Consider the following 26,185-nt stretch of genomic DNA (forward strand, 5'->3'; position numbering starts at 1 on the left):
GCTTGGGTCGTACGTACGTAGTTGTACGTTGGCAGCTCGTTGGGGGTAGCTCAGCTCAGCTGGAGGCCGGCCGGCAACGGCAGGTCGCACCAGCAGCAGATCGAGAAAATAGGGACCACTGCTAGCTAGCTATAGCTTGGCCGGCCGGCCTGCCGGCTCCAGATTCGCCGCTGGCCGCAGAGCGCGCGCCACCAACCTTGCATTGCCTACTCCGAGGTCGTCCCGCCATGCATCGAGATGATGGATCGATATGATCATATCAGGCGGCCGGGGTTCAGAGATCGATCGGCAACAACCGCGTGCTTTGATTGCACACACGGTTACTGCTACTAGTTTGCATCGCCATGGCAGCGTGCGTGGCCCTTGGTTCTCGTGTACGTGTCCCAGCTCTCGTCAGACGAGACGATCGATCGTTTCGCTGAGTTGCGCATGCAGGCCACCAGCCGCCGCCGCCGCCGTCAGCGAGTTCCACTTCCGCGGCCTGCCTTCTGGCACTGCCAGCGCCAGGCCAACTTGTTCTGATGCCAGTGTACATGCAGCTGGCCATGGGCCATGGCCGGAGTACTCTTACTCCAATCGATGCAGATCGATCGCGTCGACCTCGATTGCTGCCATGCACGCACGGATTACTTGATCATCAGCCAGTCAGCAGCACCGCGCGTGCCAACTGGATGCAGCGCGGATGGATACGCGTGCACCTCTGCAATCCTGTTCGTTGACAAGAGAGACGGAGAGAGATCCATCAGCTTGGCCTGCCTGCATCTGCATTTGCCACGCGCACATCACCTGGATTTGGGATTAAACAACCACATTCTGCTAGCTACTGGCACAAACTGCTGGTTGGTTCGTGCAGATTGGCCATGCCGAATCTGTCGCTCACTCCGCGCGGGTCGTTTACGCGCAGGCGATCGATGCGCCAGCTAGATGCCAATGGTTCAGTGTCCTGGCTTCTCGATGCATGCATTGCTTCAGAGTTCAGAAACATCAATTGGAGCCTGATATCTACAGATACCACTACTGCTTACCATCAGTTGAAACTATACATCATTGAGGTGGCCTTCAATTCAACTTGGGCTGCTGCCTGCATTTCCGTTTGGCACACGCTCCTCTGAATTCCGAATTAAACAAGCGCTGCTACTGTCACGGCGGGTGGTGCAGATTTGCCATGCCGAATCGCTCGCTCGCTCTGCTAGCTGCCAGTGGTTATGATGAGTCCTAGCTTCTCGATGCATGATTTTGGATTGGGTCCTGACCTTTGCAGATAGTAGTACCACTACTGCTTATCAGTTTCAAACAATAGCTCATGGAGCTAGCCTTCAGTTAAATGAATGAGCATAGCGGTAGATGCAGCTGGAAAGGAATCTTCATCAGCCGGCCCATGGATGCAAGTTGAAGGTCATTGGCATGTCACTAGGCAGCTGTTTCTTCAGTTTGTGCACGCGCCATCCAGATTTCTGGATGTTCAGAATGCGCTGTGCAGTAGTACAATGTATTTTCCTTCACAAGCTCAGAATCTTCATTCAGATGCGTAATCTTATCAAGCCCAAGTATAGTGACGGTTATGCTGGTTTTTGTTTGGTTATGCAGAAATTAGCAGCAACTCACGCGAGCAAGCGTTGCATTTCACAAACCAAACTCTCAGATAACAAGGCGACCGAAGAGCAGGTGCTCCGGCCGGCCGTACCGCTCGCGCCGACGCGCTCCACGGCTGTGAGCACCTCGTCCGACTAGCTGATGCCCCCGGCTCTGCCGCCTCCGTGCCATCGTCCTTTGATACAATGGAGGTGAATGCCTATACGTCCCCGCACTTTAAGAAATAGATATAAACACCAACCTTCATGACCAGACGTTGCCCAACATCAACCAAAAATAAAAGCACCACAAGACATCAAAATCAGGTATATGTTCAGTTGATTTAGATATTGTGTCGCAGCTAAGATACTGAACATCGTCTCCAGGGACCAGTTTGACGATATAATCGTTTATGTTGTCAGCATCTTGGTTGTTAGGACAGACAATAGCACGTGCGGCCAAATATTCAGGATTTTTGTAATTCATAATAAAATCTGGAAACACCTCTGCCACAAGGGCAGCAGTCTTATCACCGTCGGTGTGCACTAACAGATCATCAGGAATTGTAATCCACGAAGCCTCACGTTCCTCTCCCCTTTGCTCGGCAGCAATAGTCCCATCACCAATAGATAAGATCCACTTGCCAAACGATTCAATTTCAGCACGTTGGGTTGCATCTAGAGAGGGGTTATGAAGTCTCATGTTTGTATGTAGTTTTAGAACAGACACGTGCTGCCATAACTTAGAGCTTGTAATGGATGCATTAACAATCGCAGAAGTGATCCTTTGCGAACAACAGGTAAAATTTGGCGAAAATCACCACCAAGAACAATAGGTTTGCCACCAAATGGAACAATAGCATTGGCGGGTTTCTCTTCAGAAAGTATATCTCGCAAGGTTCTATCTAGTGCCTCAAAGCAATGTCGATGTGTCATGGGTGCTTTATCCCATATTATTAGTGCAGATACTTTTATGAGCTCAGCTAACATGGTGCCTCGTTTTATACTACATGTTCCAGCCTCGTTTAAGTCAAAAGGTATCTTGAATCTAGAATGTGCGGTGCGGCCTTTAGGTAGTAATAGAGAAGCAACTCCTGATGAAGCGACAGCAGGAACAATTTTCTTTTCAGATCTAAGGTGTGTGATTATAGCATTCCATAAAAAGATTTTTCCAGTACCGCCATGACCACAAACAAAGAAAAACCCAGGAGAGTTGCACGAAACTCGTGCAATGATTGTATCAAACACATGTTTTTGATCAGGATTTAGTTGGGATACTAACGACACAGCTTGCATAGATAACATTAGAGGCCCTGTATCTAGTTCATCATTGATCAATCTATTATCATACACATCAGTACATGTAGTTACTATCCTTGGCAAGTCATAGTCATTTATGTTGCCGCCACTATAAGCAAAGATATCAGTCAGTTTGTTTATGAGCAGTGACATAAGCTGTTCATGAGGCACAATGTAATGTGGGTTTCCGAGGGTATGGCAAACCGAACGGTGTATATCATCACAAAAATAGAGCCAATATTTGTCAAACAAGGCACGCACATTACCAACCGAGCAGTGCAGCACAACCATGACAAACAATTGTCTCAACTGATGTGACGATGCATATACTATTGACTCGTCAAATAAAAGGTTCCATTCATTATCGTCTTCAAGGAGTCCACGTGCCTCACATGCTTGTCGAAACGTATTGTACACCTTGTTGTTAAACGTCCTTATATCAGCATAATTTGTAGCTCCCTTCACTATCATTAGCAACATGCGTAGGTAATATAACTCTTCAGCAGTTGGATGCACATAGTATATCCGCCCAATTTTAGTGTCGGGTGTTTTCTGACGCCAACACCTATGTGAAGCGTCCCAAGACCACTCTTTTGGAAAGTCACAATAGGTCAGGTGCCTTGCCCTGCTGTGCTTTGAATTAACATCAAACCATGCTGTTAACATAGTGCTTTTTGCTGCAGGGCTCTCGAGTATTTCTGTCAGAGTAGCGTTAGGCTCATATCGTACATAGTTCATACCAGGAAGATGCACAGTCAATCGCTCTACGGAGGGGGTCCTATAATGAATGTCAAATTCAAGAATACGCCATACGGCCTCACATGTGGATAGGTATCTCGCATCAATGTATTCCTGAATTTCATTAGGAGGAGCCAGGTGGGGCCCTGGAGATGCATTGGGTGTTTTCGCGGTAATCTCAAAATACACCTTCGCTCGGTCGCTCCCCTTGTTAATATATTTGAAGAGGTATTTAATCATGTTCGTTTTGTTGCACCATTCAACATTAATATGCGCATTATACTTCTTCAGTAGCGACATGTTGTGTGGAACGACGCTCCTGTTATCCAATCTAATGCTGTTTTTTAAAACAGACCTGCCATCATCACGTCTTCTATATATCGTAAACCCAAAGTTATCTATGATGGTCTCGTCTTGAAATGTTTTAGGAAAATTTTTGGAGCACTTGTCATTTTTCATACATGGGCATCTTTTATTGTAAGTACCACAGGGACCATGTATCATGAATTCATCGACCAAAGCATATCCCAATGGATCTGCGTTCACATCGGGGATTTCAGCACAAATTATATAGTCAATAGCAGAGGCATTAAACTCGGAATTGCTGGTCGCTAGCCACACAAGGCAGTGTATATGTGGGAGGCCACGCTTTTGAAATTCAACGGTATATAGAACTACATAAAGTAGGCAAAAGTAAGGATCAGTCAAAATAGAATAGGAGGTAGACTAAAGGGATGAGGCATGACATTAGAATATCATACCAGCACGGACCGGACCAAATGTCTTTCCCTCTCGAATGTCTATTATGAATTCTTCAACTTTCATATGGAAAACCCGAACAACCAGTTCAGAACGGTCACATGGTTGCTATCCAGGTTCAAAATGCAATGCATCTGATATTTCTTTCCACTTGGGGTTGCAAGTGAAAGTAACAAAGAGGTCGGGAGGACCATATACTCTACAGATGGCCATTGCATCCTGGTAGCTCATGACATAGTACCTCCTACCGCCAGTAAAAGAGGGGGGCACAATCATCCTACTACCAACAGAATCAGCGCTAGTCATACCCTTATCAATAGCATCGGCTATTCCTTGCACTGACTCACATCGTAGCTCCTTTTGGTGGTTTGCAATGAATTGCAATCTCGATCCTTCTATTGTCGAGTACGCATCAACATCTATCTGATCACTTAGTCGTCCATAGCAAGTGTATGGATTGGGGACGTTCAACCTATAATGCACATGGTATCTAACAAACTCAAGCATTGTGACATATCTACGTTTCTTCCCGTCACCCTCATCTTCATTATATTTAATGCCCAAATGAAAGCCATGTTCACCGTAAGGAAATAATAATGGGTACCGCAAGGCCATATAACATGGATGTAGGTATGAAACACGTTTGAGTCCAGATTTTTTATCATGCACAAGAACATCGTAGGTGTATTCAGCAGCAGAATAATCGCCTATAATTACAGCTGCAATCTCGCCACTCGACGGCAAATTGTATCGAACATCATCTCGTGTGTTGCACCCTAACAAACGAAGTGTAACCTCTTTACCAGGTTCTTCTTCTATACGTTCTCTAGCATATCGAAACGCCTTGACAAGTTGGTTATTTTCATTTAGCATATTCATCAAAGAAAGGGCAGTATCACGATCTGGCTGAACACGAGTGTTGTCATCACTCTCAAATAAATTAAGTCTGTTTTGTATCTCATTTTCAGTATCATAATATAGAGCTGTGCAAATCTAGGTCGTGTTCCTTGGTGGGGCAACAGTGTACCGATACGATGATGAACTACTCCATTAATTTTGAACACATAAGGTGCATTACCACTGTTTATCGTCCTATCGACAGCCGCACCTAGTGAAGTGAATGCAAAAAGGGAGTTGTATGATCGAATCTGGCGCAAGAACCTCTTTGATCGTGCATCACCATCGAATTGCAAAAGGGTACACAAAGGCTCTGGCGGTTTTTTGTCAGTTTCCAACCTGATCTTCCCTCCTTTACAGCAAAGGTTGTAAATAATTTTCCGTTATGTCACAGCGGAGGTACGCTTAACACGCTCTTGGAACCAAAAAACAGCTCCACAGTACGCGCACTCATGCGTAGGGCCACCATAATATGACCGGTCGGGGTAGTTCTCTACAACATAGAATTGGAAAATGTTTGTGTGCAACTCACAAAAGAAATGTTAAATCTCGTATGACATAGAGAAAGTGTTTAGGCACCTTTAAGAGTCTCAATATATTCTGTACTAAGAGGAAGCAGGGCAGCTGGGGTAGCACTGGAGGCTGCCACGGATTCAAATAGTTAAGAATAGACAATGTTATGCCGGCAAAGTAGGAAAGGATAGAAGCTCAAATTCCAAAGCAGGACAGAGGAAACCACCTCCGAGAGAGGTCAAAGAAGGGTTGATGCATATCCTACGATGCACCCTACGTATGTGAAGTCGATGACATCTATTTGAGCTAGCAACATCCCTAGGGAAGTCCATCAGAGACCTATGTCCTGTGTAGCACGAGGGAGTAGCAAATAGGTATAATTATGGTGTACGGTATTCCAGTACTTTTTATATCCAAAGGTTAAATGAAGGAGACATGGGGCCTAACCCAAACTAACCTGCTTTCTTTGGACTAAAAAACGGCCAACTGAGCGTCGTCTGCTGATCAGGCACTGCTACTTGAGCAGAGGTGCTGGGCTGACCAGCCTCATAAGAAGGCTTACCACAGGCTGATGGCAGGAAAAATAGAGCATTTGATTACCCCTCAAAGGTCTTTTTTTTCACGAAAAAGGGAATTCCTAAGAATAAAACCGGCCGTGCCCCAAGAGTTTCCTCTTCTTCGCCTTTTCACGGCAACGCGCAACCCTCTCAGATGGAGTTCCAGCCATCAAGAATCAAATCGTATAAGGCTAAGGAAGACCGTAGCGCAACCACAAGTAAGCAGCACATATACCAGAAAGAAACGAAGGCAAAACAAAGGTGACAATCGCATCATCACAAGCACATAGCAAGGGAAAAGAACACATTATGCAACAACATAAACATTGACACGATAAGGGACAAATGCGTTTGATAGCAGAAGCAAGCTACGAAACTAAGTACATACCTTTTCAGTTGCAACTTGTCTAGCTTGCTTGTATGAGCAGCGTCAAACGAAACAGAAACCGCAAGGGCTGAAAGAAGAGCTGTATTTAAATTAGATTTCAATGCATATTTCAAAAACAACAACCTACATATATAAGTTCATCAAGAAATGTAACTAACCTCACACCTTTTTAATAACTAACCACCTAGTAGCTTGTAAGCAAGGACAGTTCAGAAGACGATGACACAAACCCTGTAAATAAAACTCATGTATTTAGACATCGCAAATACAATTCGTCAGGCATTCAGGAATCCACATAATTTACTGGTTTTGTCTATGCATAATAATGTGCCATCTTTGAAGAAAACGGCATCTCTGAAGCATCTATATTCTAATTTTAACTGGGTACAGCATTTATCCATACGGGATCAACCGAGTGGATGTAAGAAAATATAAAAACCGGTATATAAGGAAGCACAAGTGGCAGATTCATCGTCTCTAATTGTATAAAGGAAATGCCGTTAGGCACATGCTGGGCCCTGCACTACTTATCAGCCTAAAAATCAAAAAAGGTTCGGACACCTCGCTGATCCATGGTTTTTGCGACAGCCAGAAATGGAGAGAGGCGTGCCATTCTTTTAAGGAAATAATAGAGAAAGGTTTCCTTCCCCAGAGGATGACCTTTGAAACGCTGTATCGTGGACTGATACAGGCAGATACGCTAAGGACCTGGAGAAGGCTGAAGCACAGAGTTGACCAAGAAGCAGCAGAATTTGGTGATCAGATCAAACTTTATCACATCAAGCCTTACAAGAGGTGAACATGTGCAAAAGTTGTATGCTGGCCTTGTGACTCCAACATGATTGGAACACAGCCATCAGATACACCTCATCGAAACTGTATTCGTCAAGGGACTGCGGAACCAATTGTTAGTGCTTTGAACTTGTACTTGTAAACTTTTCAGTAAACTAAATCTATTAATGTCTTGGTGTCTTTACAGTAAAGCAAATTCTTCATAGTATAGATCTACAAGAAAGTTCTTCAGATCTATTGTTCAGTTTTTTTTAGAACGATCTGATCTATTTTTATAAACAAATAGCAGCATTCCTCCTTTTTTTCTCTCTGTGGAGGTGCAGCAGGACCTTTAGTTTCTTTTTCTATATCCACCATACAGCTAGCGTACGATGCCCAGTAGAAACTGCAGCTAATATTGCACATTGATATCAGCCCTTTCAAGGATATTTTAGAGGTCATATTCTCACATTCTTGTGCAGTAACAAAGTAGTTCAACAATATTCAAATGTTATTTAAGTAGTACTGAGCTAGCAATTTAATAATATTCAGTAGACAATTTTCAAAATGTTCAGCTAGCCCATGCATTTAAACAATGCTTAGCTAAAATGTTTGCTATTATTCCAAAGAGAAGCACAAGCCACAATAAATAAACACACATATTTTTTCCTACTCAACTGAACAACTGTGGTTCCTGACTCAAATGAAGCACCTGTATTGTTTATAATCTGATCTGTGCATGTGCGCACAATGCTATGGTAGATGTGCTTCTATTATTTCCTCTTAGTGAATAAGGTTCTCAAATGATTCGTGAATTTCATAAGGACTAACCATGGCTAACATTACTCTTTAAAAAGCTGCAGTAGGACTTCATTCACTTCTAGATTGAAAAGGCAGTATTTCTTTGCTTGTCTGTGCTCAAGCCTCAAGAAAAAAACTATTTTTGCATGTGGGTCGTGCTACCTTTTCTATGACCCCACAACAAGTCTAGTTTCGAAGTTTGAATGGTCAAAGGTAATCTTTTCTTTCACTCGATCACTTGTAAATATAGATTAAGAATTGTCAACAGATTTTTGTTGCTTAAATCTGTCAAATTCTTCACAAATCAGATGTTAACATCTAAGCAAAGAAAAAAATGGCACTAACAATAAAAGGCTGGAGCTGACCACCATTGAGCTCAACACATATGCACCGGACCAAAGCAAGGAAAATTAGTTGACCCCAAGTGCTGCCCTACGACTAATGTAAACAGAAAACAAGAATGCAATCAACCTGCTAAGCACTAACAGGACAAGCTAGATTAAGTGCTCACAGCAATGGATTAAGCTTGTCACCACACGAATCCACTATAATGCAAGCAAACAAATAGCACACCAAAAAAAAATCCAAGCAAGACCTAATCCAATGCTTGCTAGCAACAGGAGTACAGGGTCAGAATTCTGTTCATTATTCCGCAAAACATCCTCTTACATGCTTATGTACAGGGTGTTTCAAACATTATATTCATGGATACGAATAGATCCAGATAGACCCTCCCTCTCTTGACCACATTCTAGAGACTCAGGACTTTATTTTTCAGGGTGTATCACACAATGACCGGTCCTTTTAGAAAGAACATAAAAAAACAACGAGTCATACATTACATGTCACAAGGTAAATACTCTGCATATCCAAATGCCAGGCATACAATTCTAAAGAAAGGACTAAACGGGAAAGCATTTGCAAAGAGGAAGCATTTGGTTATCTTACCAACACAGCTGATTCATCTAACCTGTTTGTATGTGCAGATCACGTTGTTCTCTACAGCTTCACGTGACCGATGCCACTGCCATTGTACCAGGCCTACCAAAAAAATAACAATGCGCAACAGAGAAGCCACAAGCTCAGAAGAAAAGATCTGTATTTAAATTAGATTTCATTGCATCTTTCGAAGACAACAAATTACACGTGTGAGTTCATCAAGAAATATAACTAACCTCACACATTTGGATAACAGCCCACCTAGTATATTGTAAGCAGTCACAGATCAAAAGACAACCTGTAAATAGAACCAATGCATTCAGTCATCACAAATATATTTTACTAATCATTCAAGAGTCCCTTTATTATACATAAATCAGCAAGCAGATACAACATAACATGTTTGAACATAAATAGAATATCATCTGCGTTACAATCCATCAAGAAGGCAACACTTGAGAGACTCAAGATAACCAATACATCGAATATACGGATAAAAAAACCGTAGTGTGGCTACACATGTAAGATAAGCGCTAGAACCAGAATAAACCGTGCTCCCTAATGGGGTAGCTGAAGCAGAGTCCTTCAGAACTCATTCCATTAGTTAACATTAAAATGATATTTGGCACAATTCATTTCTCCTTGTGAACATAACAATTAACAACAGCATGAAAATTCAAATTTTTTGCTTATTCAAACTTACTTGTGTAGCGTAAGCTCCGGGCTAAACTTTCCTTTGAAATAGTTCTCCTTTATAGCACTTCTTAGGCTACTCTCAGGAACGGGCATGAAATCACCATCGACCATAAATTTAACCTGCACATATAAAAAAAGGTCACCTTTGTTCCATTAAGAATACTGTAAACTATGAGGTTAATTGCTAGATGTCATTACACAGTTTTAGATGGCAACTAAAGAGCATACAACATGTGCCAAGAGAATGATAATGCAAGTAAAACAAAATGTAAGCAATTAATTTGCATCAAAAGGTTATCTTATGTAAGCAATTAATTTGCATCAAATGGTTATCTTATAATAGATGGAGCTTTTTGACATCTTCCTCAGGACCCTTACAGTAAGAGATGTAAGCAAACACGTGCTGCTGAATGCATGTCATCAGTTCCACCAAGTCCCAAGATGCACCCCAAAAAGGAAGCACTGAAAGACATTAGAATTTTAAATACAATCTGAACTTAAGATCTTTTAGTCCCAGAATCCAATTGTTCTTCAAACCTCAAGAACAGTTGGATGGTCCGTCGGGAACCAAAGACAGTGCCTGGACTGCCAAATTTCCCAGAAAGATGCTTTATGCTGTAATCTTTTTTTGCAAACATGCGGAAGAGCTGCATATAATTATATTAAAGAATAAAAGAGTAGGAAACCCTTACAAACACACACTGACCAACACCAATGTTACGCAGATTACAAGCATACATTGGCTACAAAATATAAGCGACCTCAACCTAGGAAGCTGTTGTTATCTCATCACAGAAATAACAATGTGACTCGTCATCCCCATTAAATGTGGTTACCTATGATCCAATATAACCGGTGTGTTTCCTGAATAAACATTGCAACCGCAAATAAGTAACATCATATATCCTACACTTCTGATAGCATACCAATAATCATTTGCCTATTGTATATTTATAGTATCAAATAATGACTGTTTTACATGCAAACAATCAGTACAGTCCAAGTATATTATTGCCTGCATAATAAACATCCATAATGGTCCAAGTATATTATTGCCTTTCGAGAAGCTAATGCTGCTGCTGCTCTCTACGCACATGGAAAAATACCGAAAAAGAGGACCACATCTAAAAATAAGAGACAACCCAGACCACAATCGCCCATCTAGCATGATAAGGGCGAGCAGGAACCTACCTGGTATAAAAGCAAGGAGACAAAGACTCCAGAGTGTCCAGGCAGGCTATGTCACCTACGCCATGATTCAGTGGCACCAGAGCTACAAATTGCAACAACATATCAGCAAATCACGAGAAGAACCAGAACGAACACTGCAAAACAGAAGGGGTTGCAACGTTCCGAGGCATCGAACCTGGATACAGCAAGAAAATGGCAATGGCGAAAAGGAGTTTCCTTGAAACTACAGAAACAGGCCACGGGACGGTTAAGGAGGCAAGCAATGGAGGGAGGGAGAGGAGGAAAGCAGCCCTCAGAACAGGTAGATAAAGGGAGGAGGGTTGGGAACAGCTCCAAAGGGAAACTGTGCAGGCGTCACCGAAGCCACTGCACAGCAAGGGCGCGCGTACGGGAGGTATGGGCGGCGGGCACAGCAAGGGCGCGCGTACGGGAGGAATGGGCGGCAGGCTACCAACTACGCCGATGGAACCCGCAACAAGAAGTAGCCGAAGTGATTAGGTACGCTACCCATCCTCCTGACCTAATCACCGGTGAAGCCGACCCCTCGCTCCGACCATCCACGCCTGCGTACGGCCGCTGCAGATGGGACCGCGTGCAAGCTGCACAGTGTTACCCGCCGCCGGAGATCGACACGGCTCGGAGGCCACCAACATCGGCGTGAGGGGCAGCGGAGGTGGGCATCGGCGGCGGGACGGGAACGCGCGGATGGGACGGCTGCGGCGGCGCGGGAGCAGCGCGTGCAGCGGCGGCGGCAGCCGCTGTGCCGGGACCAGGATCTGGGAGATACGACCGAAGGGGAGCCGCAAGCGGGGGTGGAGCAGAAACATCCGCGGGAGAGAGGGCGCGGAGGCAGGCACCGGCGACGTGGCGGGGGCGCGGACGGGAAGACGGCGCCGGCGTGCGAGCGGCGCGCGGAGCGGCAGCGCCGCCGGCGGCCGTGCGGAATCGAGGGGCAATGGGGAGCGGCAGGCGGGGTGGAGCAGAAAAACACCTGCGCGAGAGAGGGCGCGGAGGCGGACACCGGCGGCGTGGCGGGGACGTGGACGGGACGACGGCGCCGGCGTGCGAGCGGCGCGCGGAGCGGCAGCGGCGCCGGCGCCCATGTGGAATCGAGGGGCAACGGGAGAGAGAGATGCGGATAGGGTCTGCGACTCCGGGAGGAAAGCACAATTCCCACTAAACGCGAGGGCTTTTTTGCGAAATCGCCGGCTCCGGGGCGGCCATCCACGGGAGCCAGCGCGCAGGCACGCGTCGGCACGGGACGCAGCCGCTGCCGGCGTGGCCGCTCCTGGTGCGAGGAAACGGCAGGGAGTTTTAATAGAAGAGATGAGTCGCCATTCCTCTTCTCGATTGAGTTGCTACCAAGACCAATAAACACAAAATACAAACAGAGATTGTGTCCAAAGATGTTTGGGATTCTTATGGGCAAGAGCAGAGCAACCGGCACAGGAAGTAGTGGTCACAACGAAAATCGACATACACCGAATTCTTTCCCACAACATATCACCTGAAGCTTGAAATCAAATACATAAGCACAATCGTCAGGAAAAACAGTTTGTGCTAAGCAACTCGCAAACAACATGACTCCCATGCAGCGGGGCAGAATTTATTAACTGAAACTTTAGTCGGAACATGCCAAGCATCGCATCACCGTCAGCTGCAAGTTGTGGTGAACTCAATGAGAAGACGATGATGATGATGATGATGCCTGCGCAGAATAATAAGAAAAATCCATGAGTTCCCAGATAGCCAAAAAGACTCTTCATTCTTTCTTCTTCTTTTTCTTTAATCAGACATTCAGACCTGTAGAGTAGACACACTGTAAGCAAATGACTCTTTGTTTTTTCCAATTTTGGATTAAATTGCCACAACTAGAAGCCTAGAAAAGTATACATGAGTTTACTGCTACAAAGTATAAATTCTCAAACATGCTCAATGTAAGCAAAACAGCAAGTAGAGACAGCTGATAATATCAGGGAATTATTAGTCACACTCCCCATGCAAGATCATGATGTATTGCAGGTCCATTTCATCAAAAGGAAAAACAAGAATGTTTACACAATGGATAATGAACTAAGTTGATCAATTAGCTCAAAATAAAATTGTTGACAAGAGGAAATATTAACTAGTTGCTACCTCTAAGCTAAGTACACTATAGTTCGTGAAGTGGTAGTTTTACCGGTTAAAGCACGCTATAGTGAAGACACTAAGCAAACACAGCAAATAACGACATGAACAATATAAGCAAACACATCAACAAAGACACCTGATACTATATTTGGAAATATCATTCCAACTCCCCAATGCAAGATCATCACGTATTGCAGGTTCATCTCAAAAGGAAAAAAAAGAAAGCATGTTCACACAATGAAAAATGAACTAAGCTAATCAACAAGCTCATCAAGAATCAGTTGTCAAGCAGACATGTAACTAGTTGGTACCCCTAAATGAGGCACACCATAGTTCATGAAGTGATAGCCTTGCCAACTGAAACGTCCTATTGCAGGTTCATCTCAAAAGGAAAAAAAGAAAGCATGTTCACACAATGAAAAATGAACTAAGCTAATCAACAAGCTCATCAAGAATCAGTTGTCAAGCAGAAATGTAACTAGTTGGTACCCCTAAATGAGGCACACCATAGTTCATGAAGTGATAGCCTTGCCAATTGAAACGTCCTATAAGGATGGCTTTAAAATAATTATGCAGTCGCAGCACATGATTGGTGTGTTTCTATCACTACCACTCACAAAGTTAGATATGCACCAACATATATTTTCGTAGCCAAGCATAATTTCTTCCTATCTGGTTATCAAATTCTTGGAAGTATAATATATCAAAAAAATATGAAAAGAAACATGATGGCAGTAGAAATAAAAAAACTATCAAATGCAACATTGCAGATGAGTGTGAATTCAGAGTACTCAAATCAACAGCACCCTTTTTCAGATTCAGATTCATTAACAAAACGAGCAAAAGCATATTGCTAAGTGAAGACAAGGGATCAGACGCAAATACCTCATGTTCATGTCCATGGCCATGAGAGTGATCATCATGCCCATCCCAAGGATGGCGCAAACCCTGAAAGAATTGCACTTATTTGACTTGTACTCAAGAAACCAAGATACAGTGTAGAGCGGAAGTTGACGAAAATAAAATAGAAAATTACCAAGAGCACAGCACCGTCCTGCTTAGCCCTGTAGAAAACCCAAAACCTACAGACAGGAAAATTGGTTACGCTTGTGAGGTATGACTTGTGAAAATATGCCCAAACTATGCTGTTAGAATATTTGGGGCTTAAACTCTGAAGTCTAAAGATATCTGAGATAATTCATGATACTTGAGTACTCTTAAAAAAATTACAACATTAAGAACCAAACTCCAATCATAAAAGAAAGACACCTTTCAAGCCGTCTAATGAATCTATGCTCACAGAAACGGCAAAGCTGGCTGAAGAAGGGCATGTCCAGCAGAACTGCAGCTGCACGCTTCAATATCATGCCACAGACATTTCTGCGGACCATGTTCTATGAACTCATGGCTTCTCTGTGTAACTTGACACAAAGTGTGTGTGTGGTGCTGGAACAGGTATGGTTCAAGTACTAGACATGATCCTGAAAATTACAGAACATGTTTCTATTTGGCTTCTGATTAAGTCAGGTCAGTAAAGTTGCAAATGTCAACTACAACAGCCTTTTCAAAATAGACTTCCCACATGCTCAAAAATTAAATTTTTATCCTCTGTAGACATGATCCTGAACCTGGGAACACGTTTTGTTTAACAGACTACTGACTAGGGATGTAAAAACAATGACATGACTTGAATCGATCTTGTTTGGTGTGAAGATGAAACGACAGTTGAAGTTTGCTCCCAAACTCTTGTGAGGGCAGAGGGAGATAAAGCCATTGAAAGATGTTATTAGAAAGTTCACATCGAATTACCCAAGAGCCTAAAGCACGAAAAGCCGGGTTCGTCCTTCCTAATTGCAAAATGATGGTTTTGGTTAGTACAGTTGCCAGCGAAGATCACTATGAAACGGGTCGACTGTCCTAACGAGACGAGATGAGACAAAAGGCAGTCACCCAGCTCCATTTCCAGATCCCCAAGGTCGGATTTTTGCTACGCGGATTAAGCCTGTAGTTGCGCCGGTGCGGGCAACAGATGGATCGAGACCGCGTCTAACCCCTTCCAATCCCAAGGTCCTCACGATCCGCGCACGAACAAATGTCATAAAAAAATTGTCCCCAACGTTTCCTGATCTACCCGACGCCCACCCGCGAAGACGAACCCCACCGCGGCGTTCCATCCAGTAGATGAGTGCAGGGAGTCACCGCCGGCTGCATCCAGGCGGCCTTGAATCGGGGGGGAAAGCCACCGGATTCGAAGGAGAATGAGGGATCGGACGGGTGTGCAGAGGGAAAAGGGGACGGGCGGGGCGTGCGTACCACATGACGGCGCAGAGGCCCTTGCCGGCGACGGTGTGCCAGCGCTTGTTGTGCGGGATGGTGTAGCCCTTGTAGGTGGTGCCGCCGTGCGCGCCGCCGCCGCCCATCGCCTCCGCCTCCGCCCCGGCCGGTGCTCGCCTCGCCTCGTTCAGTCGTCGGCGTGCTGGTGGTGTGCGTCGTGTGCGTGTGGTGGGCACTGGGCAGGCCGTCGGATCTGCTGACACCCACTTCGCTTCGCTGGTTGCTGGGCTCTTGGGCCTCCTGAATTTTGGTGGGAGGAAGATGAAAAGCCCGTAGTCTCGAGAGCTATTAAAGTTACTGGAATCGACTAAACAGGCCTAGCCCGTTCCGGCAGGCCTTTGAGCAGTTGATTCTTCATGCCCCTTTTTTCTTTCTTTTTTTTCCTCTCTTTTTGCGGTCAAGCAAAAGAAGCAGGGGAAAAAAGGAAGAGGAAGGTGATGACCATGGAAGGAAAATGTCAGTCATGAGAACCTTTTTCAGGCAGCAAGCACACGCGTAGGAAAAGTCGCTCAAAGTTTCACTGCGTTGCCCTGCGAGTCTGCCACGCTTAGTAATAAATTAGTACAAGATTGGCAGCAAGAGCAATGATCGCAGAAGGCCGGACCAGGATGATCACTGCACGCGAGCAGACATGGACACCCGACAAGCTCGATCGATCACGGGGAGGAGGAAGAGGAACGGAGAACGCATGGTCGTGGATGGGATTTGTTGGAAAGCGACACCGCGGCGTACAGTACCCTACATACTTGGCCGTAAACACTGCAGTAACATGCTCATGTGATCTCCAAACCCCCTACAAGAGGAGGAAGAATTCTATCGGTGGCTGCCACGTACGGCATACAGCACGTGACGCTACATGACAACCTCACCATGACCGTCAGAGAAGAGAAGCATGCTGTGACAGTGCATGCATGAATCTTGTGCATCCATCCAAAGCCACAAACATATATCATCATATTTGTGAGATCGGCCGGCAGCAAGGAAATTCATGGAGCATCACCTATCACTGCACTAGTGCAGCGCACCTAGCATGCCTGCTTGCATTGGTTCGTGCAGTGCAGCCTTGCTTGGATCATCAGCCACAGGTTTTCTGTTCTGTTTCTCTCTTCGATTCTCTTCAGGAACCAACTCTTCATCACAATTCGAGCAAATTACATGCAACCGCACGCCCAAAAAAAAAATATGTGCAACAAGCGTGCGTGCCAACATGTCATCTGACTATCTGAGCTCCTCATCGCCGGCGTGCGTGCGGCAGGAGCTGCTGCAGGTGCGCAGGGCGACGTCGGTGACCCGGAGCCCCGTGTCGTACGCCTGCCCGGGCCGCCAGTCCGCCGGCAGCACCGCCTCCTGGGCCTGCAGCCACTTGCCGCCGAAGCCGGCCGTGACGACGAGGCGGAGCCGCAGCGGGCCGGCCGGGGCGCGCGTGGCGCGCCACACGCGACGCAGCCGCGCCATGGGCTGCCACGACGACGCCAACTGGGTGCGGTTCGCCTGCGCGATCTCGACGGCGGCGATGTCGGTCTGGCCGCCCTGGTACAGGAACCGGACGGCGAGCTGGCCCGGGTTCCGGCTCCCCTCCTCAACCCGTACCACCAGGTTCCTCTTGTACTCGCAAGGTATCCTGCATCAAAAGTTGAATTTTGAGCTGCTGCGTCAGTTAATCCAGATGCCGTATTTCTCGTACTGACGATCGATCTCTGAATACATCTGCACACTTGTGAAAATGCGATCGACTACCTCCTGAAGTCCACCGGGACGACGTTATCCGAGCCGGCGATTTGGTCGGCCATGCCGTCCTTGGCCATCGCGGCGAAGGCCTCCCCGGCGAGCAGGAACCCGGTGCGGTTGGCGACGTCCGTGACGACGACCTTGACGCCGCCGTCGCCGCACACCCGCCGGTCCCTGCACCGCAACTGCAAGCAGGCGGACCTCCTTGTTGTTAGCATTTGCATTCTTGCAGCCTATGATGGGCTTGATTGTTACTAATAGTATTATGCTAGTTAGCTGGCCAGTCATCAGTGACCCTCACCTGGTAGCAGGCGCCGCAGCCGGCACCGTCGCGGAAGAACTCGGCGCCCGCGGCGGCGACGGCGTATCCTCCAAAGAGCTCCGCAGCTATGGCGGTACCGTACCCACAGGCACCCTCGCCGCCGAGTGTACCGCCGAGGTCGGCGGCGGCCGGAGGGGGGAGAGAGGCGGTGGATTGGCGAGGGCACCAGTCGCAGTAGTAGTTGGAAGGAGGAGAGCAGGACGCGGGAGGCAGGAACTGGCTGATGGTGAGGAGAAGAAGCAGCGGCGGCAGCACCATGGCGGCGGCCATGGTTCAGCTGCAGCTCGACTGCGGCTCGATGGATGGATAAGACGGCTAGCGAAGGGGAAGCAAGGCGAGCTGCTGATTTATGTTAGGCATAGGCTGATAGGCAGGAACGTGGGGGCATCAACTGAGGTCGATGGACATGCCCGCCTGCGTCAAAATACGAGAGAGAATGGAAGAATAAGCGGCACGCGACGCGAGTGGATGGAGCGGAGGCGAGTGCGCCATGGGGACAGACAGACAGACAGGCAGACAGGGACAGCGTCACGGGATATGGTGGGGTTGAAGCGAGCAAAGTGCCTGTCGTTCCAAGTTTCCGGCTCCTGCATGCGGTGTAGTGTATGGCCAAGCCGACGCATGCTCCACAGTTTCTTCTCCTCCACACCTTTGTGATGTTCATTCTCGCCACGCTTTGCTGATTCTTGATCCTGCTTGCCATTTGTTTATCTGCCCAAGTTGTTGCACGATGTGTGAATTGTTGGCATATTTGCGTGCCTTGATATCGTTGACGATGAGATGATTATATTGCGGTACGGTTGATGCGCCAGTCGGCTAAGAAGTATCAATGCTAATGAAAAGGATTGCTTTACTATATGCACACAATCACCAATACTAATCTGCACGACGTGCCTGCCTGCCATGAAGATGCATCTGGCTTCCTCATGTGCTAGTAATTATTATCAGCTATAGTAATCAATGAAACAAACAGCAGCTGATGATGAACAGAGATAGACCACGAGGGCCCAAATCGGCCCCGTCGCATAGGCCTCGAAAGTGGGGGGGTGGACAGGCCCATACAGCACACCAGCGACACGCTCCACGGCCTGCCTAGTCTTGGCGCACTCTCAAGAATTCCTCGTAGCCATCATCAATCAATATAATTTAATGATATGAAGAGATAGCAGTAGAAAAATCATCACTAACTAATTGCATTGGACATGATGAGATGAGCACTTCCAGTGAAAATAAAGCATGCTAGCTAGTACCAATGCAACGGCGGCTCAGGTATGGTATCCAAGATTAATTGGCTTTATGTGGTGGAAGTGGTGAGCTACCATGTGCTTGTTCTTAGCTCCCTGGAATCGGAATGGAATGGATTCTGACATTTATGTATAAGAGTTTTATTTGATGGGACGATGACCCCAGGCCGACTAAAGTTTTCCTTGCCGCCGACTTACATACATAGGCCAAAAAGTAAAAGAGTATATATATATCGTCATACATATATTGCTCTCGCTAAACAGTACTGAATGATTTCATGCCCAAAAAATATTATAAACTCCCGGTAGGTGTGCACACATGCAACGTCGCATGTTGCATGCCACAAGTCACGCAAATTTTTCACGCGTAAATACACCTGCGCGGTTGCGAGAATTCGAACCACGACCTCCGGCCTCGCGCGTAGCTTTCTTACCATCCCACCTATGTATCACATATGATTGAGTGGGAGATGCTTTTCTTTTAAAATAACTCGTAGAGTACCATTTAGTACCGAGCTAAGACACCGGCCGATACTGAATGTCATCATTTAGTACCGGGTGGTGTCATTGACCGGTAACTAGTACTAAAATATGATATTTAGTATCGGCCGGTGTCTTATTCCGATATTAAAATAATTTTGAAAGCTTTTAAATTTGAATCCGGTACTGAAATAGTTTCAGGATAATTTTAGAATCGGATCAAAATTTAACTGGTAAATGGATGAGAGCTGTGTTTTCTAGCAGTGCGCCTGCCCGGCTCCACGCTCTGCCCCGACCGCGACCACTACTTACCTCTGGGACCGCGGGGCGCGGGCGGGTCCACCCGTGACCCGTCCCAGCGGGGCGCAATGCTCAGCGCCAAGGCCTTCTGCGACGGCCCGGCCCAGTTCACATCGCCCATCAGCTTCAAACAGCTGGCCCACAAGATGTGATCTGTCATTAATTTGTCAAATTATTTACAGAAGAAATACCGCAGTAAGGAAGTGGTAGCTGTGTAATGAGGCAGCGGCAACTTATGCCTGCATGCCGAACTAAAATGTGCACAGCGAAAAGTAGTACTTGCTCAACTATTACTTAGCTTAAGCAAAGTGGACGGGGGCAATATATATAATGCATGACGCGCATACACAGTGCCGGTGTTTCGATCTGGTAAGTAGGGCTGCGCTTTTCTGTGGTCCGATGGCTAATAATCGAAGGTAAGGATTTAGATTGGTTCGGACGAATGCCCTACGTTTATATGGGGTGGTGTTCTTCGTGTTCCTCACGTTTCGAATACTAGATGCTTGCAAGTGGTGTATACGCGCGCGATAACATCGAAGCCTCAAGAAAGAAGATCCAACTCCTCCTTATATACGTGGTGGACTGGACTACATTGCGTGAGAGAGGGGTGCCTCGCATGAGGAACAACCCCCGAGATCGACATCCTAGGAAGGAGGTCGGCTATTCTACACGTGTCTCGTCTGGGGCCCTCGGTCGAAAGTGCCCCGCCGCTTATCGAAGTTAAGTCTCGTCCGCCTGGTCCGTGGCGGCGCCTGTCACCTCCTTGGTTCCATTCGCTTTCCCTATGGCAGGGGGATGGTGCCGCCGTACTTGCGGCACACCCCTCCTGTTGCGCCAGGGGCAGGCCTCTCGTCTAGTCGGCAGGGCCAACCTCCCTCGCGATGATCGGAGGTCGGGCACCCTGGTACTGTTGTCGTTGGTCTGAGGCGGGGCCTGCTAGCTTGGCGTGCCCACCTCGCCCTATGCCTGACGACGAAGGGCAACGTGGTACGATCTATCCCGTCAAGCTGATCGTGGGTGGTGCGGCTGGCATGAGCGTCGGTCGCGGTGTCATGATAGCCCGGCTGACCAGGGTGCTCCTGCCGGTCCTCTGATCCGTAGGCGGCGCCTCCGGCTGTCGGGCGAGGGGCCCGCATGCACGTCTTATCCGATCTTATGCAGTTAACGCTGCCTCAGGCCTTCCTTAGGAAATCTCGAGGTCGGGGTCCTTCCTAGGGTCGTCTCGGCCTTTCCATCCCTCGTGGTTGTGCCGCGGGTCGGGAGAGCGCCATGTGTCCCGGGTCCCATTGCTGCTGGCCGCGGCGGCTTCCTCCGTCAACGGGCCGGCGCTAGCCGCGCTTTTGCCTGGTGGGCCACAACGGCTGGCTAATTTTTTCTTAGGCCCCTAAGGGGTATGCTTTAGAGTAGCCGTGGTACTTAGTCCCGTCGCACACCGTCGCACAGTACGTGGATAAGACATCAAGAAATAATGGCTCTAAAGTAAGCAAAGACACGCTAGCTACTACACGGAATAATCTCAATTTATATTTACATATTGGGTAAAGTAGTTCACATCATCAATTGATGACATTCTTCGGGACCAAAGAATGTAAATTAATTAAAAACTGAGTAAACGTGTACTGGGTGCGGTAGTTGAATTGGAATTGTCGAGATTCTTTGAGATAGATAGAAGGCAGACGCTCAAGCATGCACGCCAACCAATTTCGTTACGTGTCGTACATGAGTTGAAATTGAGATATATAGACCCAGCCCACCACCCATATTTTCCACATCTCATTATCAATGTAATTTCCGTAAGTGGCAATCAGTCAGACAACCCTTATAAAAATATAGGTGTACATCTGAAGCAATCTCAAAATTTCTTGTTTTGGGCCTAAATAAGTAGGCTCTATTCTACTTCATCATGCATGGAGGGCTTTGTGCTGTGCCTTCTCGTGGTATCCATGGAAATCCTCGGCGCCACCGCCGCCGGCGATGTACGTGTTCGGGGACTCGACGCTGGACGTCGGCAATAACAACTACCTGCCGGGGATGAACGTCCCCAGGGCCAACACGCCCTACTACGGCGTCGACTTCCCGGGCCTTTCCACCGGAAGGTTCAGCAACGGCCTCAACACAGCTGACTTCATCGGTTGGTTTCTTACCATACTGTATGCTCAATTTTTTTTAAGAAAAATTCATATTCAAAACTTTTTCGAGAACGTATTATCTGCAGCAAAGATGATAGGATTCGTCAGCAGCCCTCCGGCTTATCTGGTGCTGGCACCAAGCTCCGGCGTTCTGGTCTCCGCTAGGGATGTCAACGGGTATAAAACCCATAGGTACCACTAAACCAAACCCATACCCATCTGGAAAACTCATACCCATATCCGTACCCATACCCTGCTGCGGGTAGAAAACCTACCCATTCCCTTACCCATTTGGGTAACGGGTACCCATGGGTATTCTATACCCGCCAAATTTAACTTTCAACGACAGCAAATAATTCAACAACAGCGAGCAATAGTATACATATTGTAGCAACTAGCAAGTCTTAAATCATACTAAAAGATAAAGAATTCATCAATACAAACATGTCCACATGTCCAACCAATAACCATATAATAAGTTACAATAAAACAGCCACATGTCTAGTGTCCACACCAACAACAACAATATTAATTGAGCAAAAAGGAAAATTGCTGAATGTTGATTGTCCCTCTCCCTCAGCAAAGTGTAAGTCCCTACAAAAGGAGCAAAATAAACATAAGCAAGTTGGTGATAAACTATTAATCCTTAATTGATGTTTGATCTTGTAGAACATCACCTCAACTTTGTCCTGGATCTCTTGAAGGCAAGTCCAAAATGATTCAGGTCTTTCACCATTCTCAATATCTACAAAAGGTAATAAGACAATAAAATTGAAAGTTGAATAGAAGAGTCTTTACAAAATTGAAGAATAAATTATACCTTGATACTTGTTTCGCTGGGCGGCAAGGCGAGGGCGGCGACCGGCGAGGGCACAACGCCAGCCGCCAGGGGCCAGGCCCGCAGGGTTGGGTGGGTCAGGGATCAGGGGAGTGAGGGTTAGGGTTTAATTTTTCTTTTTATATTCGGGCTTGTTGGGCCAGTTTTTTTTATTTGTTGGGCTTGTTGGGCTAAATTAACATGTGGGCTAAAAATAAATGGGTGGATGGGTAAACGGGTATGGGTACCTGGTTCCCGTACCCATACCCATCGTACTCATTGGGTACAACTTCATACCCATTTTTATACCTATAGGTTTAAAATTTTTCCATACCCATGCCCTAATGGTATTTTTACCCGTCGGGTAACGGGTAACGATACCCATTGACATTGCTAGTCTCCGCCGCTCGCACCACTGGTGTGAGCTACGCTTCCGGAGGAGCTGGCATCCTCGACTCCACTGTAAGTGCATTCTTCCATGCATGCATCTCCTATCCTAGAACTACAGATACAGGTAGATCATCATCAACAATCTTCATCAGCAGTATAATTAAGCAAGCAAAGCATACACGTACGCATAATGCAGAACGCGGGCAACAACATCCCGCTGTCGAAGCAGGTGCACTACTTCAACGCCACCAGGTCGAAGATGGCCGCCGTGGCGGGCTCCGGCGCGGTGAGCGCCGAGCTCTCCAAGTCCTTCTTCCTCGTCGGCATCGGCGGCAACGACCTGTCCGTGTTCGCCAACGCGGAGCAGGCGCGGAACAGGTCAGCCGCCCAGCAGCAGAGCGACACCGCCGCCTTCTACGGCAGCCTCATCTCCAACTACTCGGCCACCATCACGGTATGTACTATGTAGAGGACAGCACCGAGTTTAATCTTGCAAATTAAAATTGTTCCCTTCATAATATAATCTTACAAAATTACTGCCTTTGATCGATTACGGATGATCAATCATACTGCATGCAGAATCTGTACGCGCTGGGCGCGCGCAAGTTCGCGGTCATCAACGTCGGTCTAGCCGGGTGCCTGCCGGTCGCCCGGGTGCTCGACGCGGCGGGCGCGTGCTCCGAAGACCGGAACGGGCTCGCCGCCGGCTTCAACGACGCCCTCCGGTCCCTGCTCGCCGACCTCGCCGCCACGCTGCCGGGCCTCGTCTACTCTCTGGCCGACTCCCTCGGCCTCATGGTGGCCACCTTCGCCGACCCGCAGGCGTCAGGGTTCACGGACATCTCCGACGCGTGCTGCGGCAGCGGGCGGCTAGGCGCGGAGGCGGAATGCTCGCCCGACGCCGCGCTCTGCGCCAACCGCGACCAGTACTACTTCTGGGACAGGGTGCACCCTACCCAGCGGGCCGCCATACTCAGAGCTCAGGCCTTCTTCTATGACGGCGAGGCGAAGTACACCACCCCCATCAACTTCAAGCAGCTGGTCCACGTCACGGCCGCATGAGCTGATCGAGCTAGTTTTTTCGAGCTAATAACAACTTATTTTTAGGCATGAGGAGCCAAAGAATAATGAAAGAAATAATAATGCACCACCCTGAGAGGGATGTTGAGTTTCCATATATATATATATTTATTTATTTATATATGGGAAAAATTCATTCTACACGTGACTGTAGCTACTCCTACATGTGTATCTCATGATGTAGGGCGTATCTGACCCAACGAGAAAGGTATGCACGAGGTGTATATGATCATACTAGACAGATTGTATATACTTTAAGTAAGTGACCATACATGGAGTATATGGACATACTTATTTTTATATACTAGTATTAATGTATAATCATGATATATTTAAAAAATAAGGATACTTTTAAAATTTTTCGTACATATCCGTTTGAAGTATCTTAGAATTAGTATATGAACATACTCAAAGTGATAAATAAGTATGTGGACATACGCACGGTGGTATACTGAAAGTGAGAGTAGCTACAAGCGAGTGTAGATAAAACTTATTATATATATATATATATATTGTCGGAGGAATTCTCCAGCCGGGTGGCGGAAAGCACCCGCCTAATCCTAGTTAAGGATGGGTTTGGAGGAGACTTACGAGCGCTCGATCGGTGGACAGATGAACACAGGAGGGACACGAAGATTTTAGAGTGGTTCGGGCCGCCGGAGCGTAATACCCTACGTCCACTATGGTATTGTATTGACTGTGAGAGCCTTGGGTAGAACTTAGTCTGGACTTGTGCTTGTGTATCTGACCCTCGTGTTCTAACGAGTGCACTCTCCCTTTTATAGTCCAAGGGGAGTGCTTACACTGAGCGGGGCCCCGACAGGTGGGCCCGGCCAACAGGAGCTGTTCTATGAGAGGTACGGAGGTCATCTCCTCGAGCTCCTCTCCGTAGTCTTCTCGATCGAGAAGTTGATGTGCGTATCTTTAGCCAGGATATGGCCGTGTACAGCCTTGTCTTGTACGGTGTCCGGCATCAGCGTTGCATAACAGTGAAGCCGTGCTGTCACTGTTAGGATGGGACCTCCCGTCAGGCGGTGAAGCAGCGCTGACCCGTTGCGTGTGCACTGTTACAGCGCACGCCTTGGCTTTGCCTATTATAGACCATCATCACGCGGGCAGCGCCGTGACGGGACTGTACACAGTCCGCGCACTGTGCACGGTGATACGACGCGCCGCCTTCAGATCAGGCAGGCTTACCGTGGTGGCAGGCTGCTCTTTTTGACTTGGGCGCGCCCGGTCCAGCTACCGCATTAAATGCTGGTAGGTGGGTTGGAGACCCGCGAAGGGCCTTCAGCCGCAGGCACGTGGCAGGGCCAGCCCCGCTCCCTCTATAGGACGGCACGTGGCGGCACCGGTCCCCTTCCCCGGGGGGAAGGGGGTCCGGGCCCTCCGAGGCTGGTTGTAGCAGTCTGGCCCGTGATGGTCCGGCCATCACATGTAGCGGCCCCGGACCCCCTGGGGAGTCCGGGTTCGCGGGGGCAACCCGAGAGCCCTCCTGCCCTCCTGGGTGCGCAGAGGCCCCGAACCTCTTAGAGCTCCGGGAGGGTCCGGAGACCGTGGTCCCAGCTGTCAGGCCCGGGTAATGTGCCTCGTCACCCAGAAGGCGAGGGGGAGATTATGGATTATGAGACGCCAAGGGCCTGGACACCCTAGCAGGAGGTACCCCTGTCAGTATGTACCGACAGAGGCCCCCGGGCCCACCTTGGGTGAGGGATGAACCCGCAGGTGGGGCCAGTCCCCAGCACCGCGCCGGGTGGACAGCTTGTTCCCGCCGGAAAAGGGCACGGATGTCTTTTTGCCCAAAGCGGGAACCCCGAGGGGCCCGTCCCCCGCCCGCGCCGTGCGCGTCAGGCGGTTCAGATTCTTGTCTTATTCGAGCCCGTCCCGCGGCCTGGGCGGTTCGGATTCCGCCGTTCCCCCTTTCCTCCAGCAGTCACGCCTTTGACTGGCGGGCCCGGTCCCACCAGTCATTGGGTGTGAGAGGAGGGGACCTGGTGCAGACAACCGTTCGGCTTCTCCTCGGTCGCCGCGGGCGCGAGAAGGCAGCGGCCTTTTGCATAAAAGGTATGCGCCGAAGGGAGCGGCTACCTTTTCGCTCTTGCCAACAACAG

General features: G+C 47.8%; 3 protein-coding genes across 4 annotated transcripts; 1 reads left to right on the plus strand and 2 right to left on the minus strand.

Moving 5' to 3' along the window:
- Positions 1–12,514: 12,514 nt before the first annotated feature.
- LOC112891087 (NADH dehydrogenase [ubiquinone] 1 beta subcomplex subunit 2) lies at positions 12,515–15,772 on the minus strand. Of its 2 annotated transcripts, none has more exons than XM_025957994.1 (4): positions 15,564–15,770; positions 14,287–14,332; positions 14,136–14,198; positions 12,515–12,828 (listed from the first exon to the last, which is right to left on the minus strand). In XM_025957994.1, the coding sequence occupies exons 1-4, from the start codon at positions 15,668–15,670 to the stop codon at positions 12,796–12,798; spliced, it is 249 nt and encodes an 82-aa protein (XP_025813779.1). In that variant the 5' UTR covers positions 15,671–15,770; the 3' UTR covers positions 12,515–12,795. The 2 variants fall into 2 exon arrangements, with proteins under 2 accessions (XP_025813779.1, XP_025813780.1); XM_025957995.1 differs by lacking the exon at positions 12,515–12,828 and adding an exon at positions 12,905–12,923 and having other exon boundaries at positions 15,564–15,772.
- Positions 15,773–16,290: 518 nt separating this feature from the next.
- LOC112889852 (expansin-like A4) lies at positions 16,291–18,035 on the minus strand. The gene is made up of 3 exons (XM_025956631.1): positions 17,614–18,035; positions 17,322–17,497; positions 16,291–17,205 (listed from the first exon to the last, which is right to left on the minus strand). The coding sequence occupies exons 1-3, from the start codon at positions 17,902–17,904 to the stop codon at positions 16,803–16,805; spliced, it is 870 nt and encodes a 289-aa protein (XP_025812416.1). The 5' UTR covers positions 17,905–18,035; the 3' UTR covers positions 16,291–16,802.
- On the plus strand, positions 16,848–24,056 carry LOC112889042 (GDSL esterase/lipase At5g55050-like). The gene is made up of 6 exons (XM_025955519.1): positions 16,848–16,858; positions 21,623–21,789; positions 21,874–21,928; positions 22,988–23,066; positions 23,191–23,448; positions 23,574–24,056. The coding sequence occupies exons 2-6, from the start codon at positions 21,633–21,635 to the stop codon at positions 24,054–24,056; spliced, it is 1,032 nt and encodes a 343-aa protein (XP_025811304.1). The 5' UTR covers positions 16,848–16,858; positions 21,623–21,632.
- The last annotated feature ends 2,129 nt before the right edge of the window (positions 24,057–26,185 follow it).

The sequence above is a fragment of the Panicum hallii genome, chromosome 4, assembly GCF_002211085.1.
Source record: "Panicum hallii strain FIL2 chromosome 4, PHallii_v3.1, whole genome shotgun sequence".
NCBI classification, from domain to species: Eukaryota; Viridiplantae; Streptophyta; class Magnoliopsida; order Poales; family Poaceae; genus Panicum; species Panicum hallii.

Coding starts and splice junctions, on each gene's coding strand:
- LOC112891087 (XM_025957994.1), bottom strand. CDS start 15,670: ATGGGCGGCGGCGGCGCGCACGGCGGCACCACCTACAAGGGCTACACC. Junction 14,333..15,563: donor GGCCTCTGCGCCGTCATGTG/GTACGCACGCCC, acceptor TCCTGTCTGTAG/GTTTTGGGTTTTCTACAGGG. Junction 12,829..14,135: donor GCCATGGACATGAACATGAG/GTATTTGCGTCT, acceptor TATTCTGCGCAG/GCATCATCATCATCATCATC.
- LOC112889852 (XM_025956631.1), bottom strand. CDS start 17,904: ATGGCCGCCGCCATGGTGCTGCCGCCGCTGCTTCTTCTCCTCACCATC. Junction 17,498..17,613: donor GCTGCGGCGCCTGCTACCAG/GTGAGGGTCACT, acceptor GCCTGCTTGCAG/TTGCGGTGCAGGGACCGGCG. Junction 17,206..17,321: donor GTCCCGGTGGACTTCAGGAG/GTAGTCGATCGC, acceptor CTTTTGATGCAG/GATACCTTGCGAGTACAAGA.
- LOC112889042 (XM_025955519.1), top strand. CDS start 21,633: ATGTACGTGTTCGGGGACTCGACGCTGGACGTCGGCAATAACAACTAC. Junction 21,929..22,987: donor TATCTGGTGCTGGCACCAAG/CTCCGGCGTTCT, acceptor GTAACGATACCC/ATTGACATTGCTAGTCTCCG. Junction 23,067..23,190: donor CTGGCATCCTCGACTCCACT/GTAAGTGCATTC, acceptor CGCATAATGCAG/AACGCGGGCAACAACATCCC.